This window comes from Akebia trifoliata, chromosome 7 (genome assembly GCF_017979445.1).
Source record: "Akebia trifoliata isolate Shusen 1 chromosome 7, ASM1797944v1, whole genome shotgun sequence".
In the NCBI taxonomy this organism is placed as follows: domain Eukaryota; kingdom Viridiplantae; phylum Streptophyta; class Magnoliopsida; order Ranunculales; family Lardizabalaceae; genus Akebia; species Akebia trifoliata.
Genome location: NC_141381.1, coordinates 26,000,202 through 26,020,049, shown reverse-complemented (window position 1 = coordinate 26,020,049; position 19,848 = coordinate 26,000,202). Strand labels below are relative to the sequence as shown.

At 37.3% G+C, this 19,848-nt stretch overlaps 1 protein-coding gene and 1 long non-coding RNA gene across 2 annotated transcripts; one reads left to right on the top strand and one right to left on the bottom strand.

Moving 5' to 3' along the window:
- Positions 1-10,761: 10,761 nt before the first annotated feature.
- On the bottom strand, positions 10,762-13,126 carry LOC147398597 (uncharacterized). The gene is made up of 2 exons (XR_015180180.1): positions 12,533-13,126; positions 10,762-11,025 (listed from the first exon to the last, which is right to left on the bottom strand). It is a non-coding gene; the product is annotated as an uncharacterized LOC147398597 (long non-coding RNA).
- Positions 13,127-14,638: 1,512 nt separating this feature from the next.
- Positions 14,639-19,345, top strand: LOC147398596 (Zn-dependent exopeptidases superfamily protein). Its single transcript, XM_086447844.1, has 11 exons — positions 14,639-14,800; positions 14,914-15,049; positions 15,121-15,199; positions 15,623-15,825; positions 16,010-16,076; positions 17,061-17,183; positions 17,379-17,534; positions 18,179-18,355; positions 18,506-18,580; positions 18,676-18,816; positions 18,984-19,345. The coding sequence occupies exons 1-11, from the start codon at positions 14,701-14,703 to the stop codon at positions 19,203-19,205; spliced, it is 1,479 nt and encodes a 492-aa protein (XP_086303970.1). The 5' UTR covers positions 14,639-14,700; the 3' UTR covers positions 19,206-19,345.
- Positions 19,346-19,848: the final 503 nt, after the last annotated feature.

Genomic DNA, 19,848 nt, shown 5'->3' with positions numbered 1-19,848 from the left:
AGTGGATAGAAATCATAGATATTTTTCACTCGTATCTCAATGAAAAAAATCTATGATTCCTATCTACTTTCACATCATGAAAAGCATCTATATAGGGTTAAGATCCGTAGACAACATTCTAGACAATGTATTTTGTCTTATATGGACAAAAAAATCAATCCATTATAAAATTACTAGCCCTAATTTACAAGTTAAAGAATCGTGGACTTGTCATTTTAACCGTTAGTTTGTAATCACTTTTCATTGGGTTAGAAGTTTTAGAATCAACTGAGTTTTTGTGAGGATGATCTATTCACCATGGAGATCATTCTCATAAAAAATCAGCCCAATCCAAAACTGTTTTGTCATATAAGACAAAACATTGTCTAGAATGTTGTCTGCCAATCCTATCTTGACCTTATTATACACACACACACACACACACAAAACTAGTGAACTCAAGTGAGTCAAGAAACAATCAAGTTGTCTATGTCTACCCCTACGAATCTGGTTTGTTCTATGTTGATTAACCATGAACTATGATGCCAGCAAACGAACCCATGAATCAGCTTAACATAAGTTGAGGGAACAAATGAAGGTAATTTATTTGACCCTTGAAATGTTTTTCTACTTTTTTCTCTCAAAAATTCACCAAACATTATACATGCGCCAAGACCAGCGACATTGATTTAACAGTTAAACTCCATCATGTGAAACAGCAAATCCATATACGACTAGAGGGCTGAGGGCTGAGGGGCCACACTTGGAAAGAGCAAATCCATCCACACTTGAGTAGAGGACCCACATTATATACAAGTAGAAAAAGTCTTCTCTAGTGTTGGATTCATCTCAGCCATTGATTCCACTGTAGTTGACCTCGAAATCTCCAAAATTAAATTAAGATAACTCGGTTTGAAACATCTACTAGTTTCCGCAGCAGCCATTTGAAAGATAACTCGGTTAGAATCCTTTACAAACCCTACCATCTTTGTTTAGTCAACTTTCGTTTCGTATTAAAACCATCTCTTCTCGTAAAAATAAAATACAAACAACTTTTTCCTCCTTATAAATACAAAAACTGCTTAGCCTCCAAATATCGAAGATTCAAAGTTAGTAATCCAAAACCAAATGGCTCCCTCTACATTGCTTCTCATGATTTTGATCTCTGCCATCTTCTTTCACAATGTCTTGGGAGTTCGGTTATCGAGGTTTGATCCTTGGTCGACAGAAGCACACGTGCCACTTCGCGGATCATCGCAATTGGGACTTGAAGCATCTCTGCTACGAGCGCCAGTCACACCATCTGGTCCGTCTTCGTGTACCAATATTAGCTCACCAGATCGAGGTGGCCGCAAGAAGTGCTCAATCAAGAAAAAGAATATAAATGGTTCTTTATTTGCCATGCATGCAAAGTCATCTCATCTACTAGATATAGGGGCAGTGGCTTGATGAGCTTCCTATAATCATTTGTGTTTAGGTGATTCTTTCTTAAATGAGATTTATGGATTTTCTTAATTTTCACTAAAAATGGATCTTTGGGTATTTTCTGTCAGCCAAAGGTCTTGGTGTTTGAGATGAATACAGTGTTGTGCAAAGAGAGCTTCCATTAGAGAGGTTCTTGTGGAGAGTTTCAACTTGGTTCCTCAGTTTTGCTCGTTTTATTTTTTAGATGATCCTTTTAAGAAGAGCCATTAATGTCACTCTTCTAGAGTTGGAGTAGTCAACACATACAAACACATCGAAACAATTCAATTCTTAAAAGACTAATGCTGGAGTGCCACAAGGGGGGACACACTAATGTGGTGACGCGCACATAACCGCAGATGCTTTTTGCTCGTGTCCCAAGGAAAAGCATCTACGGTTATGTGTGTGCCACCACGTCACATGTGTCACCCCAGCACGACTCTAATTGAAATGAAACCATCCATTCTAGTAAAGTTAATAATTAAATCCTACTTATATGGTTAAAGTCACGCGACGCTTTAATGACCGACCTATTGCATGTTGAATTGAGATTTTCGATATTGGAAAAGGTCTGATCTAATAAAGATCCGAATTCAATCCATTGGCAATTAACCCTAGTTGCAATTGGACCATGTAGCTCCTTTCATGACTGTAAACACAAGATCTTGCATCAACCATGACACAAGATTGTTTGTCGATGTGAATTCTGACCTTTTTCCATTTTTTTTTTTTCAAATGATAACGAAACATTAGCCTACTAGTTCTAGGCTTCCTTTACCCAACTTTCCTACTAGGCAAGTCAATGGTTTGAACTAGTTGGCTGCTGAAGCAAGTCTTCCATCAACCATTTCGAGTAACTAAAGTCAACCAGTTTGGATTGATATAGGGTCGACTCTTAGGATAAGTACATGCGATTTATCCACCCACCACCTTGGGATTTGCGACACCACTAGATCAAACTTGCAAAGAGAATTTTCACAAGCACCAATGTGGTACATGCCAAAGAGTCTCCGATGTTTAAATTAGAAATAATGAGTAAGTTAATTAGGGTTCAATTAATCCTTAATAAGCAGAGTTACATTTTATTTGTACTTTTAGGGTCTTTCTTTCACACCTTGGACTTTTTTCCTCTTTCGTCTTTGTTTCCAACTCGGCTTCTATCCATTCTGGTAATTAAGATCGCATCTAATTTTTGGATCTTCTTCAAAATTCTAGGGATTTCAGCTTCATTGGCAAGTTTACTACGATTCTCGAGTATACACATGAAGGAGAATGGCTTCCTCCATCGTTGGTCCTTTGGTCGGGAATCATAAGTTGGCATGGGGTCTTCCTGTTGGCTTTCTTTCCCAGCTCTCACGCTAATATCCCCATAACTCCTTTTGGGAAATTTTCAATTCCTTCCACACGTCGTGATTTACACATCTCAATTACCATATTATGCCTACACAATAAATATCCTTGGGATATGTATTATCAAGATACTATAAATTCTAACCATTGGATTTCGTCTTTACATGATTGGGATCATGTTTTTTTCTCATAAGTCATTAGAGGGAGTCTATGTCTACTCATTATTAATCTACTCTTGACTTGTAGTCCGACTTGTGAGGCCCATGTGAACATATTTTGGATGGTCCAACTAGACATTTAGAACTCATCCGTAACGTGATAATCTTCGTCTCTAAAAGTCAAGAGTCCTGATAATATGACTCACTAGTTGGCATATTCAATTGAGTCCCTGAAGTGGACAAGTTCGGGAATCGTAGATCTGTACACCTTGGGATACATGGCTCCTTTGGGGAAGTGTAATTGTGTATCTCGAGGCATATAGATCTATAATTCTCGAACTTATCATGTCAGGGAGTTGATTGAGTATGCCACCTGGCGAGTCATATTATCACAATTTGAAAATCAATTCATTATAACATTACTAACAATTAAAGATCTCCGAATCCCTTCTTGTTTTGATGGGAAGTGAAAAATAGTTAGAAGCAAGAAGCGGCCAGATCTGCCTAACGGCTCTAGCGTGTCCTCTATTTGAGAAAATCTAAAATTTACAATTTTTTTTTTTTTGATTAAAATACCCCACCTTTTGAGTTAATGACTAATATGCCAAAGCCAATTGTGCAAAAATGTTTCAAGTGGAAGTTACTTTGGAAAGACTAAAGCAGTGGCAGGGTGTTCCCAAAAAGCCAAAAGCAACGTATGAGAAAGATGGGAATCGATTCCAAAATCTGATTCTTAAAGCATGGTATATGTACGATCCTCATCCTATCAGTCACGAAACATAGGACGAATTTGGGCGAGAACTGCTAAGAGATCCCCTCTCGTGTTATCGTTAGGATCTCACGTGACAACACTTATTATTATTTAAGGTAATTTGAAATTGCCCCTTCTTATTTAGGAAAATATTTTAGATATCCTTTATTTTTAAACTAATGATATACCTTGAGTCTTGACGACAATAATCCCTTGTGATCAACCAAAATGACCTCAATGCCCTTCTTCAAACTCTTTAGTGTTAGGGGTAATTTAAAAAAAAAAAAAAACTTGGTCAACCTGGTTTTCAATGTCTTACAAAATAATCCTTGATTTTTCTCTAGAAAGATGCCTCGTTTTCAATTGTCCCTAAAAGTTTAATTGGCCATTGAGGTTTGAGGGAGATAAAAACCTTGAGAGTATGAAAATGAGAAAAAAAAAAAAAGTCTTTACCGGAGTGAAAGGGATTTTGAGAGAAAAACTAAAGAGATTTTAGATAAGGCTAAAGATGGAGGGCACTTTGTTATTTTAACGAAAATTGTAGTTGAACCTTAAGATTTTGAGATACGAGGGAGGACAACGGTGGGGGCTTAGATTTAGTTAAACTCGTCCCCGATTATAATTGATTATCTCAATCTCACCTTGACCTCGAATTGGGTATGATTTTTTGACCCATCCCCTCCTCTAATAGTTTTCCAAGCCATGCCTCGTTCCTTTTATAATGTTAATAAGTAAAAGTTGTATGAATGGAGGTTTGAACTCAGAACACGAGAAGAATTTTTCACACACCTTACCACTAGGCTAAGTGGTAATTCATATATATTATAGGGTAGGATATATCAAAACCGTCTATGCCTCGAAATTGATTCGATTTTTCATTTTTAATACTGAAATCTCCCTAAAATCATTTAAAATAAAGAACACCTAACCCTATAGAGGCACAGGGAAGGGGGGGGGGGGGGAATTGCCATCCCTATGAGATACCCTATGTTTTCGAACATATGACATACCCTCTCGACCTTTATCGTTTGTAGGCTAATAGAAAATAATCCAAATGCCCTTATTTTAAGCCACTAACCTAAAATCTTTTACTTGTCTATCCAACTAGAAGGTGGCATTGCAAATTAAAAAGGCACGTTCCTATGAGATACCCTATGTTTTTGAACATATGACATGCCCTCTCGACCTTTATCGTTTGTAGGCTAATGGAAAATAATCCAAATGCCCTTATCTTACACCACTAACCTAAAATCCTTTACTTGTCTATCCAACTAGATGATGGATACCCTATGTTTTCAAACATATGACATGCTCTCTTGACCTTTATTGTTTGTAGGCTAATAGAAAATAATCCAAATGCCCTTATTTTAGACCACTAACCTAAAATCTTTTACTTGTCCATCCAACTATGGTGGCATTGTGTAGATGCGCATTTTCGCTCTACTTTTCGATCTCAGATGCCACCTTGCGATCCCCTCTCCTCGTTCTCCTAGTGTACCTACATCGACACCACTCCGACGCCCAAGTCAGAGATTTAGTACAAAAATGAGTCCAGTTTGGAGAGGGGAGAAAATCATACCCTTTAGCTCATTTGTCCATCTATATATAAGAGATGAGACCTTAGGACTTAATTGGATCCCACTACCGATTTTACCCTTCTATATCCATACCAAACTCGAATCCATAGGTGCCACGTGTCACCCCTCAGTTCCTAGTGAGAAATATCCTCCACATTAAATATTTTTTTTTGCAAAGTATATTTAATGTATTAATATAAATAATATTAATTAATTATCTATATAATAAAAATGATGGGGATTTTATTCTCTTTCTTTTTTTTTTTTGCTAAAATTATCTTTTATTTTCTTATGATGTTAAAAGATTTCACTAAAAGTTATTTATGACCTAATGTCTTATAAAAACATAATTAAAGTGTGATTTATCAATAACATTACCATACACATGAAACTTGGGAGTGTCTGTAAAGGAATCTGTATTTATTTTATTTTTTATTTTAACCTTAAGGTTTCAATGTCAATGGGGATTGAGATCTAATGAGTTTTTAATTTTTTTTTTTTAAACTACCAATTTCTTACTTAAGAGGAGGCAAGGACTTATTTTAAAAAATAAGAGTAAGTCTAGCCTTACTAACTTAGTAAGATTCGAAATCTCACTAAAGGTCATTGAGTTCACCTTGTGGCATCCAAAAACATGATCCAATGCCATATGGATGTAGAGGAAAAAATTGTAAGAACTTTGATAATAAAAAATTCAAAACAAAAAGTTAATTTTCATCATTGAATCTTAATTTTAAATTTGAGAAGTTTAGTAACCGTCCATTTACAAAACCTTGGATCAAGTCCGAAAAGAAATTATTTTCCTAAATATAACAATAGGTGGGATGGGGTTTCACGTTAAAGAATTTTTGTCGAGGCTTTTTTCTCCACGTAGGCAAGGATATTTAAAAACTTAAGGCAGAATTTCTATGAACAACTTAAAGAAAAAAATAAAAATGGGGTCCTTCTTTAAATGTGGGGACTTAGACAATTGCCTAAGTGACCTTATTCTTCAGCCGTCCTGACTAGATTAATAATAACTTGACATAAAAGTCGAAGAGCTTGAAGTTGACAAATTTCTTTATTGTTGTACTGAGAGCGATTTTTGACACCAATGTTTTCTTAATAATAACTTGACACAAAAGTTGAAGAGCTTGAAGTTGACAAATTTCTTTGTTGTCGTACTGAGAGCGATTTTTGACACCAACATTTTCTTCCTAAATGCTCTTATAATGTATTTAAACTTACTAATTATTATATTATTATTTTTGTCAAAACGAGTAAAATTTTATATACTCGCTACAAAATTTCAAGTTAATTTGTTGAAGTTAGGAAATATCCTTTCGATAGATAACATCTTAGGGTATCTCATAGGAACGTGCCTTTTCAATTTGGCAATGTGTGGAGGATATTTCTCACTAGGAACTGAGGGGTGACACGTGGCACCTATGGATTCGAGTTTGGTATGGATATAGAAGGGTAAAATCGGTAGTGGGATCCAATTAAGTCCTAAGGTCTCATCTCTATATATATAGATGGACAAATGAGCTAAAGGGTATGATTTTCTCCCCTCTCCAAACTGGACTCATTTTGTACTAAATCTCTGACTTGGGCGTCGGAGTGGTGTCGATGTAGGTACACCTAGGAGAACGAGGAGAGGGGATCGCAAGGTGGCATCTGAGATCGAAAAGTAGAGCGAAAATGCGCATCTACAATTGGCGCCATCCGTGGGAACTCGAATATGAACTACGATTTCACCAAATGGGGTTAATGGACGAGTGAAGATTTCGAAAAAGTGATTGCTGTATTGGGGAGAAATATAAAAAAAGAGTCGTTTTTGATAATTTGTATGGTCATCCACCTTTTAAATTGAAGAAAAAACGTAGAAACAGAGGGAGATAGTAAACGAGACTGCGAGAAAGAAATTTTTTCAACATTTTTCACAAAATTAATGGCGGCGGTCTGTCAAACAACAGCAACAAAGGGAACATGTTTGGTGGTTCAAGCGAAGGGGAAGAGAGGCATGCAAGATCGTCAGTTCAAACGCCCTCTCCCTCCTCCTTTTCCCAAGATGGAAGACGATGGCAACCCCAAATTCGTCATTTTCATACGTACGACTAATGTAGTGAAGGAATGATGGAAGATCCCTTAGCGTCGTTTATTCCATAGCCTGATACCATGAGAGAGTGAGAGCTAAGGATCTCTCTTTGAGATCTAGATCTGAGTTTGGGCTAGTTTCGATCTAATTATGGAGGAATCGAAAAAGGGTTGGAGATTTCTCTGAGCGGATAGAGAGGATAATCAAGTGCTGCGAAACGTGAATCAAATACGTTGGTAGACCTACCTTCAGACTTCTTGAGGAGCTCCAACTTGAGGGGTCGAAGACGTGGAGGCATCAACACTTTCTTTCTTTTATCTATAAGATCTTGCTGCTAAAGAAGAGGAAGCCATTAATGGCGGTTTCCAACCTTATTCAACTTCGGTAACTTCACTTCCGAGAAATGTTGAAGAAATGATATCGTCACGAATTTAATGATACATGAGCAAGTTACAGGAAACGTGTTAAGGGGAGGTACAGTGAGTCAGTGACATGCAGGTACTTTTACTTACCTCTTATTTAAATTATTTTGAATGAAAAGAAAAAAATAAAAAAACAAGAAAGTGGGTTTGATGCGTACAGCTCATTAAAAGTTGATAAGTGATGCTGTGAGACATCCACATCAATTTTTGATGTTCTTTAAAATCAGCAACCATTTAGTAAAATCAAGCAGAAGCATAAAGAAGGGCTTAAAGTGGGAATTGAGTTTGGATTTGGTGCATTGATTATACATCATTTTTGTAAATCTCTCCTTAATATTGGGAGAGGAAAATATGTAAAGTGGTTAAAAAATATTGAGGTGTGGTGTGTGCACATTAAAGAAATAAAAGGTAAAAAGGATTTGAGTCTAATATAGGACTCCTAATTCCCACCAAGTCACACTAAGTTACTTAATTGTCGACTCAATCGAGTCAATTAATGTATGGTGCCGAGCGATTATATTGCTCAGGGGGGCTTAAGTCGCGCCTATAGTAAGGTGCCACGTGACCCAATTTATCTCTTGAGTTAGTTCGAAATAAATTGACTTAGGTGGTTAAGTGCAAGCTCGACTCAAAAGTCAAATTTTAGAACTTTGATCGAGTAAAATGATGTAATTTGAAGGCTTAACCCAAATCCGACTTACCAAGCCATATGGTATAAGTGGGGTCGTGATATAAAGGTAAGTGGTTTGCATCAAGTGTGATGTTGATGATTGTTGGGATCCAATTAAGTTAGTAAAATGGTATAAATTGGGGGCTTAACTAAGCCCGACATACCGAGTCACTAGGCTCCGATGAATTGGATTTATTAATTAGAAACTCGATGAGTTGAGGGATTCCACTAAGTCGAGCTACTAAGTTTGTAATTCAGAATTTTGATCGAGTCAAAGGTGACTCCATCGAATAGTGTAACGATTAATTAGGAATTCATCCGATTCAAATAGCTCAATGGATTATGGGAAAATCTTTGTGGGGGTTCAATTTTACCCCGACTCATCGAGTCAAAGGGGAAACCAACCCCAACTCACTAGCATCGACTCAACGAGCCGAGCGGGTTTGACTTAAGAGATTGATTTATACATTGGATTTGATCAAACTATGATGTTTTAAGCAATGACGTAGATCGACAACATTGGATTGAGAACTAATTGCCTTATTAGTTTATGCAATTATTATTGTTGCGTGTCTACTGTTACTTTAAAGATGCAGGAAGCAGAAGAACTTGACACACACCCGACTCATATGGGGAGTCCGGTCCACATCCTAAGTTGGTCATACGGGACCACTTAGTGCAAAATCCGACTGTTGGGGGTCGGCCTACAAAGAAAGCCTCGGCCCTTCACTGGTGCCGAGCCCAACCGAGGGGTTGGTGTAGCGGAAAGCCTTGGCCTTTCACTGGTGCCGAGCCCAACCGAGGGGTTGGTGTAGCAGAAAGCCTTGGCCCTTCACTGGTGTCGAGCCCAACCGAGGGGTTTGGTGTAGCGGAAAGCCTTGGCCCTTCACTGGTGCCGAGCCCAACCAAGGGGTTGGTGTAGCGGAAAGCCTTGGCCCTTCACTGGTGCCGAGCCCAACCGAGGGGTTGGTGTAGCAGAAAGCCTTGGCCCTTCACTGGTGTCGAGCCCAACCGAGGGGTTTGGTGTAACGGAAAGCCTTGGCCCATCAGGGGAGCCGAGCCCGATCTGGGACTTCGATCGGTTATTCTACCAATTATCAAAGCCTTGGCCTATCAGGGAGCCGAGCCCGATCTGGTATTTCGATCGGTTATTTTATCAAAGCCTTGGCCCATCAGGGGAACCAAGCCCGATCTGGGACTTCGATCGGTTATTTTATTATTTATCAAAGCCTTGGCCCATCAGGGGAGCCGAGCCCGATCTGGGACTTCGATCGGTTATTTTATTATTTATCAAAGCCTTGGCCTATCAGGGGAGCCGAGCCCGATCTGGGACTTCGATCGGTTATTCTATTATTTATCAAAGTCAAAACCCATCAGGGGAGCCGAGCTCAATCCGGGACTTCGATCAGTTATTCTATTATTTATTAAAATCTTGGATCATTTTGGGATCCAAACCCGATTTGGGATTTCGATCGGGTATTCTACTATTTAACGAAAATCATGGCTCGTGATAGGAGCAAATCTCGACCGTAAGGGGGTCGACACGCAATGAAAATCTTGGCGAGTGAAGGGAACCAAGCCCGATCAATCAGGGTCGGGTTAACTCGTCTTTGTCTTTTTTATATAACGACTGATTCATAAGGGAGGCAAGTCCATCCATTGGGGGTGGGTTTAATTGATTTATGTTCCAAACCCGACCGTATGGGTTTATATCTATTGGCTTTGGAGATCGGGTTTATAATGGCACCAAACGCAATCAATAATCAGAAAATGATAAGTTATGGGGTGCGTGACCACGTGTCACATAGTAGCATTCATTTATTCTCGGGCGCTCGGACTAAAAGTCCAAACCCCCGAGAGGGGGTATTGTGGAGGATATTTCTCACTAGGAACTGAGGGGTGACACGTGGCACCTATGGATTCGAGTTTGGTATGGATATAGAAGGGTAAAATCGGTAGTGGGATCCAATTAAGTCCTAAGGTCTCATCTCTATATATATAGATGGACAAATGAGCTAAAGGGTATGATTTTCTCCCCTCTCCAAACTGGACTCATTTTTGTACTAAATCTCTGACTTGGACGTCGGAGTGGTGTCGATGTAGGTACACTTAGGATAACGAGGAGAGGGGATCGCAAGGTGGCATCTGAGATCGAAAATGTGGCGCCCCGCCAGACGCTAACACAAATCCCCATGTCAGATCTCGAGGTATTATGTAGCACCTCGAAATTTCGGCATGGTCTCCTCTGTTTATGTTAGCATTCCAAGGCGTTCAACCTGCACCTGACAAACGACATACAATCCTGCATACATATACAAAATATAATACTAGCGGAAGCCTATATAAGTCTAATAACGTACGAATTATCAGAGTGTGGAAGAAGAAAATTTACGGGATTATACAAAATTTTCTCACTCTAACAAGAATCCTAACGCTCAATACAAATCTATAATACTCCTAGACAAATGGAGTATAACTCCAATACTTACCAAGTGACAAAGTCTGGCTATCTATTTGACCCACCAGATGATTCTCACTCGTGCTCTATACTTGTCTCGCCAAGCTTTAGATCTGAAACTAAAAAAAATAGAGAAGGAAAGGGTGAGTAACAAGGTTACCCAGTAAGGAAGCAACAATTTCTGCCAATAACCTCTCCTAACATGAACGAATAAACATACTGAATCATTTTAAAATAAACAAAATTTTACAGAAGAAAACTACGATTAACTGGTACATATAGCCAGGGATGAGCAACTACACATTTTAAAACTCACATTACATCGATCAGCAGTACTCACTATAATATTCTATTTTTATACAATCTAATTGATCAAATGGAAACAATAAACATTCATTTCATCTTATATATCAAAATAAGCAACAAATACATAATACACAATGGTGGAGTATTGGAATTAGAGAGTGGGATTCACGACTGGATCGCTCCCAGTCGGGACATGATGTTACAATTCTTCTCGGGCTTTTAGTTCCTGATTTTGTGGCTGGTCGCTGTTTACCACGCTTGGTTGACCATTTATCCGGCTCAGGCTGGCCGTTTGACGTGACCGTAAGCAATGGGTCTCTTTTCGATGTGTCAGAACGTTCGACTACTATAGATTGTTAGTGATCACTGACTAATCATCTTCGTCTATGCCTATCAGGCGTACATGTGATTCCCAAAGATACAAACCATTCGTATACGACCACCTTTACATTACAAGTTCACTGGTAAAGATAGAGAGGAATAAACCCGGATTCCAGTTGTGACTCCACTCTCATACGCGTCCCATACCACGTATGAGTTTGGTGGTCCCTACCGTACATCCCAAGATAGTACACCACTCCGGATGATATGATGCACTATTCCTTCAGGCATTTTCACAAACTCTTTAACAGCTCACAAAATAGCTACTTATATATATTATTTTCATTTGAAAACAAAAGAGAAATTAACAATACAAGGTTGAGAATAGATATCCAGTTTCCTACCATGCAAGTGTGGCCACCCGGCCTAAAATAAATAACATAACAGAGCGCCTCGCGCTAACAGAAAATAAATAAACATGCAACCAGTAACATTATCCCTGGATATCCGTTCACCAACCTGCATACAACACAACAACGTAAAATGCAGACATCACCCCTCGGGTGTGACTCTGACATTTTACCATTTCATACCCTTTTTCCCTTTTTTTTCGACTTTTACAGTTTTCAATCTCTTCATAAAATATCCATTTTCTGATATTCATCAACTCAATATGAGTTCATTGAATATTAAATCACATTTTTCAACTATACAATTTATTTCTATCAATAATATTGAAAAAAAAATACAAATTTCATATCAAAACGGGGTCCAAGCAGTGCACAAGACCCAATTTATGGCAATAACCCGTTAAAATACTCTACCCACGTATAATTTGTTAAAAATACAATTAAACATATCAAACATGCAATTTCTGGCGTGAATTTTGAAATAAACAAAGAATTCTATATTTCGAAAATACATCCAAATTTTTCCAATAAAATCCTAAATGCAATTTTCACAATCTATGATTATTAATAGAAATTCAGAGTTCCTTACAATCACTAGGCGACGGAATTAAAGCACGTGCGCGGAAATCGAGACGATTGGCACGAAAATCGAGGCAGACCGAACTTCGAAGCGGCTGATTTTTGAAACTGACTTGGTGGTTTCGAAGATCTCGATGTACTCGTCTCTTCTCCCTTCTACGGTGAAAGACGGTTTGACCCCGAAATCGATGAAAACCGAGGTCGAAGTTACGAAAATCTCCGTATAAAAATACGGTTGATTTTTGACTATACGGGGTGAAAAAGACGAGAAAACGGAAGGAACTTGGTTGGGTTATGTAGAGAATGAGGCTGCGGACGTTTCTCCCTTCTGCGTCGGAAAGTGATTTGACCCCGAAACGAACGAAATCCGAGGTCAAAGTTTCGAAATTTCCGTATCCAAATACGGCTGATTTTTGACGATATCGGGTGAAATAGAAAGTGAAATGAAGATAGGTTGGGTGGGTTTTGTAGAGAACGAAGCTGCGGACCTTTTTCTCTTCTGCGGCGATCATCGAAAGTGGACCGTTTGCGAGAGATCTGAAGTGGAAAAATCGGAGGAAAAACAAATTTCTTTTTTTTTTTTCGTTTTTTTTTTTCGCACTGTTTGGACGAGTGGGGAAGATGAGATTAAAAAAAAATTTAAATATTGTTTATATAATATTGGGACGAATTCGGTATTTCGCCTATTGTTTTGATCGACGATAACTTGGTCATTCGGTCTCCAAAACTGACAAACGAATACTCTATTTCGACTAATTTTTCATTCCGGATCTAATGGTATAGTCAATTTCTACAAATTATGTCTCCATCAAAAATTTACATTTTTGGCCTGACGTGACCCATAAACTTGATGTCGTTTTCGTTTTTGGCGATAATTCAACTTCCTGATCTCCAAAAATGACAAATAAATAGTCTATGTTGAATAATTTTTCGTTATAAAACCAATGGTATGATCGAATTTTAAAAATTATTACTCCAACAAAAAATTACTGTTTTAGCCTGGTCCGACCCGGTAATCGAGGATTTTGCAACTTTTATATTCGGACTCGCAATTGAGCGTGCTTACAGGCTAAACTATGTTTTTCGATCATTTTGAATCTAATGGTGAGGTCAGATTCTATTAAAAATGATCAAAATAAGGTCCCACAGTTTTACCCTAAGTCCCACTTTCAAGATTTTCTTAAAATTCCACTATTTATTTTTTTCTCGAGATACGAATTAAAAATTCGGGGTTTTACAGAAAAGTAGAGCGAAAATGCGCATCTACATTTAATATAAAAAAAAGGACCATTTAGAGTTTCGTCTTAGGCATCAATTTGTATTGAGCCACCCCTGAATCTAGTCAACCTCATCTTCAATCCATTATTTCCAATCTGACTTTAACCCCTCGAACAAAAGCCTTGATTTCTATAAAATCTTATTAGGTTAATGAAGATTGAAAAATAATTATGCACAGAGAAATCAATCATTTTTTATTACTTGTTGAAGATGAGGGCAATTCATGGTTTTAAATTTCGTTTGTGTCATCTCAGTATCGTTTAACAACAAGATGGATTTACATGGCATTTCAGACTTCACATCATCTCGTGAGATAAATGAGATGATTCAAGCGATATTTTGAAAATCTTGGTTGAGTCAATAAACTCGACCGAGTTCAAGAGAATTTTGTAAATTTTGATTAAAATAATTAATTAATTTAAAATTTAAAATATTTATTATATAAATAAAACATGAATTTATGTCTAAACATCTTTTACAAGTTGGTCTATCTTATATAATTAAAAAAATAGTAATTATTTTCGTATAAATATATAATTAAATTATTTTAAATCGAGTTAAATAATTTATCTTGTGTGAGATGAGATGACTCATCAATTACAAGTTGGTCTTCTCGTCCATGGACGATACGAGATGTCAAACATCGTGGACTTATCCGAGATGAATTTTGAAACCATGGGGCAATTAGGTCATTTTACAGTAGTCTCTTATAGAAGCCTGATGTCAAGGGGTTATGTCATCAGTTTGAAAACATAGGAGGTGTACCTAAAATATTCACCAAAATGTGGAGGGGCACATCTAAATTACCCTAGTATTTAAGATACAGAGGAGATCGTCCTTGCAAGTCTACATAGAACAAATCGAACTCCATTGAAGAAGATTGGACTGGACCAGAGAGACATGGCGGGAGGAGTCAAACAATGCGAAGGAGATACCTCTGTAGTTGTCTCTGATCTTCTCAACTTTCTTAACTCTTCTCCAACAGCCTTTCATGCTGTTGGTAACACTTCTTTATCTCTTCTCCTTCGTTTTTGTTCTCTTTTTTTTTTCCCCTTTTAGATTTGTTTCTTCTGCAGATTTCTAGGGTTTCTTCAACGCTTGTTTGTGTTTCAGATGAAGCGAAGAGGCGTTTGAAGATTGCAGGATTCGAGCAGATATCTGAAAGAGAGGATTGGGAACTCCAAGTCGGGAAAAAATACTTCTTCACGAGGAATTACTCTACAATCGTCGCTTTCACGATTGGGAAAAAGTATGATTAAATTTGTGAATTTTAGGGTTTTGTTGATTTCATTGCTGAAATTGGGGAATTGTTCTTATTAGGTACGTTGCAGGGAACGGATTTCATATTGTGGGTGCTCATACTGATAGCCCATGTCTCAAGCTCAAGCCTGTTTCGAAGGTAATTTCATCTCTTTTGGTGAAAGGTTCGAACTTTTTGTTTAATTTAGGTTAGAAAGTGTAGGAATTTTAAGTTTTGTTATTGTTTAAAACATTTAATTAAATCTAGGATGATTTACCAAAACATGAGCTGAAAATTGAACAATTAACAAAACGGCACATTGGTCTTTTTAATTCCGAAGTCGGTAATTTGCCATTTTCGGAATTGAGTTTTTTATTTTTATAAAACAGATCTTTCTTAACTGTTTATAGAATCTGATTTTTTCCCACTTTAATGAAAATATTTTAATTCCTAAAACGGTAGTAGTGTACTGTTTTCAGAAAATTTCAATTTTTGTGCACCTTTTTGGGAATTTTCCCTTAAATATATTAGTTTCTTAAAATGCATATTTATGGGGAAAAAATTCAATTTTGGTTTACTCAGGTAGCTAAAGGGGGATATTTAGAGGTTGGTGTCCAAATCTATGGAGGTGGGTTGTGGCACACGTGGTTTGATCGCGATTTAACTGTAGCTGGCCGGTTGATTATTAGGGAAGGGAAAGATGATTCCGTGTCTTACTTGCATCAGCTTGTTAGGCTTGAGGAGCCAATAATGCGGATTCCTACGCTGGCAATTCACTTAGACAGGTGAATTGATTCTTTATTTGTTGGGATTGTGTAACGTTTACTATTAAGAATATTTGTCTAAGTGGGAATTTCTTAATGCAAGCTGTTTCTTTACGTTGGATCATGCAGTTTATTGGATTATGGGTTCTGTTTATTTTTGTTATTTTCATTGAAAAAGTCCTAATAATATATTTTTGATGTATAGGGGAACTGATGGATTTAAGGTGAACACACACTGTCATCTTGTTCCCGTGTTGGCAACATCAATTAAGGTGATTTTCAACTTCTGCACATTTAATCTGTGTTTGGTATGCGGTGTTATATGTTACTTTAATACCTAAGAATGGCTATAGGTAGTTTATGTCCAAACTTGGCTGCACACTAGCATAAAATTTACTTATTATCGTAATTATTTTAAGACGGGGTGTTGTTAAATTGTTAAATATGAATCAATCAAGAAACAAAAACTGTACCAGAATGCATCCATCTGCATTTCAAGTGTCCAAATGCCCTTGAATATTTTTGCTTTCTGCTAGTGAAAACAAAATGTTATGAAGATTGAAAAATATATTCAATTAGACATAATAAGGTTGTCCGAGCCAGTGAGAAACAAAGAGCACCATGGGATACACACTGATGTTGAGACCTTGCCTAAAAATCAGTCTGCCCTGATGTTCCCAACCAGTAGAACAAATGAATTTTGTTTGGAAGGTTGGGCTGATTTTTGGACTTACAGATCTCATAAGTGAGCCCTATAAGTATGACTAAGGTACAAAGAAGTGCTCTATCATCTTCAACGTCTTATCCCAAAAAATTGGGGCCTTCTAAAGAATTGGTCTGTAAAGCTATGGTATATGTCAATCAGTCCATGAATCAAATATGGGTAGTGCATATGGTTTCTCCGAGCTTTGGCTGTACAGTTTGCTGAACCATGTAATATATAAGAATGTTGTGTTCACAATAAACAACATAACTATTTTCTGTAATCCATTGAAACTTTGTAGGCTAAGTGTTAGAAGGGTTCCATTAGTACTTAAAGATTTGGAGTTATGATTATGGTTAATGGTTAACCAACCAGTTTCTATGGTTCTTTGTAGTTTTAATTTTAAATTGCAGCCTTTAGATGCTTATGGGGTGGAAACTTCTTAACTATTGAGCCAAATCTTGTCCTGTTGTAAGATTAATATAGAAACACACTTACATCTGTATGCATTTAAATATGCTTCTATACGTCTAAACCAAAATATTTTTTACAGGCAGAACTCAACCAGCTGGCTCCTGAAAATGGTTCAGTCGAAGGCAAAGTCCAAGTTGATGGAAATAAAACTAATGAAAAAAAGAACACTGATAGCAAGAAGCACCATTCACTTTTATTACAGGTTAAGAAATTTTGCTTCTATGGATACTCTTTTTTTGTTGGGTTTATTTGTGAAACAGTTTTGTTCTACAATCCTAGACAGTTAGATTACATTGCCATTTTTCACGGATCTTGACTCAGGTTTTTGGGAATCTTAGTTCTTTGAATTTGAAGTTCTTAATAGATTGTGACTTATCATTTTTTTGGCTTTCTTCAGCTGCTTGCAACTCAGGCTGGCTGTGAACCAGGTGACATATGCGATTTTGAATTACAAGTTTGTGATACTCAACCAAGTATTGTAGCTGGCGCTATGAAAGAATTTATTTTCTCTGGAAGGCTTGACAATCTTTGCATGACCTTTTGCTCTTTGAAGGTTAGAACTATGAGCTGTTATGCTCTTATTTCTCTTCATCATATAACCTTATGGCACATGCCCTGTCATCATAGCCTGATCCCAAAACCTTGGGGTTGATTGAACTATTCTTCTTCCTTCATTCAATTTTATGTAAAGTTATGCCTTTTAGTAATTCAAATGTTCATAACCACCCTCATTGCCTCAATCTACGTTTTTTTTTAAAATCTTCTGCTCTCTCTTTTGAAACCTTTAATATGCATGTTCCTTCTAATTGGGGCTATTATCAATCTTCATTGCATATTAGCGCATCATCTCCATCAATTTTCCCTTAGTTTATCACCTATTAGGACTACTCCCATATTTTCATATGTGTTCATGTCTAATTTTGTATTTCCTAGTCTTTCCATTCATTTTGTAATTTTATCTTTTCAAACTACATCTTAGAGAGATTCTAGAAAATGCCAAAATTTATAACAAAATGCCCTGAAATCTACGTATGGAATTCCTTTGGTTCACCAGTATCCTTGTCCGTTATCATTATTACTCATTTTGATACCACTCATGTCCATTTACTAGGAAAAGTGGACATTGGTGGGATATCTTCCATTTTGTTGTTGTGGGGATGCTCATTCTCATCTGCTAGTGAATGAAATCTATTTCAGGCATTGATAGAGTCGACATCTTCTGAAAATAGTCTTGAGGATGAAACTGGTGTAAGGATGGTAGCATTGTTCGATCATGAGGAGGTGGGATCTAATTCAGCCCAAGGAGCTGGGTCTCCTGCCATGCTAGATGCTCTATCGAGAATCACAAATTCCTTCAGCTCATCAGATTCTAAGGTTGAAATGATTTTTTTGCCCCCAAATTTTTGTGATTTTGGTTGTGATCTACATTTGTGTACCCCAAGGTATGCCTTATTTTGGTTGGTTTGTGTTTTTTGTGTTCTCATGGTAACTGAATCTATGTGCTTTGGATTTACTGCTTTTCAGCTGCTTCAGAAAGCAATACAAAAGAGTTTCGTCGTGTCTGCTGACATGGCACATGCATTACACCCAAATTATATGGTATAACATGTCTAGCATTTTTTGATGGAAAACTGCCTTTTTTTTAGTTATAAATATTTTAGTTATCACATTCTGCGTTATTGTCTACCTTTCAGGACAAGCATGAAGAAAATCATCAGCCAAAGTTGCATGGAGGGCTTGTCATCAAACACAATGCTAATCAGCGCTATGCCACCAATGCCGTCACTTCCTTCATATTCCGGGAGATTGCAGAGAGGCACGGCCTTCCAATTCAGGTACTATTCATATTGAATTAATGATTAACACTGAAGAAAATTGAATTAAATAGATATCCGGTTTTTTGGTTCTCTTATGAGATGAGAGAAACAGTACCTGTAATTCTTCTCTTGAAATCTGACACCTAAACAAGTCAAATCATCTCTGAGAAATTTATGTTTTACAGGATTTTGTGGTCCGCAACGACATGCCATGTGGTTCTACCATTGGTCCTATACTTGCTAGTGGGGTAGGGATTCGTACTGTTGATGTTGGTGCACCACAACTCTCAATGCACAGCATAAGAGAAATGTGTGGCGTTGATGATGTGAAACATTCCTATGAGCATTTCAAAGCATTTTTCGAGGAGTTTTCTCAACTTGATACCAAGATTACTGTAGACATTTAGTTCCTAGTTCTTCCCCCTAACTTTAGTACCTCCGGTATTTTCCCAACTCTTGAACAGTTTCCCATGGAGTAGTCCTTTGTTCCAATTGATTAATTGTAAGAGTGGTTAAGTTATATAAATGCTAAAAATTGCTTTCTGAAGTGTGGACTCTAGACATCATAGGAACATCCAGTCATATATTAAATGGTCTGTTATGTTCAAGGCTATAGATCACATAACTTGTGTTGGTGTTCAGAATGCCGTTATACTTTTGGTTGCTCATAAATGCACTTCATAATAAACATGGACCACGAATGATTTTGGTGTTCCAGATCAAATACTTCAGAGGTATTTTTTTTAATCCCAAATTCAGGACATAAGTGTGAAGAATCAGCAAAACAACATTTTAATTTTAGATTCTGAAATCACTTCCAGATTTGTTGGACCTTTCTGAGATTCTCGTTTTTTATTCCAATATTGGCAACAATGTAACTCTCATGGCAGGAAAATGTTTCTTTCCTCTCGTTGTTGGGTTTTTGTAAGGTAGTACTCTTCCTCTCTACCACAAACATGACCATTTGGTCGCTTATGGAAGTGAGGAAGGACATGACGAAAGTCAACAAATCGGTGGTTAGGATCATTCAATGTATGAGATAGTTATAGT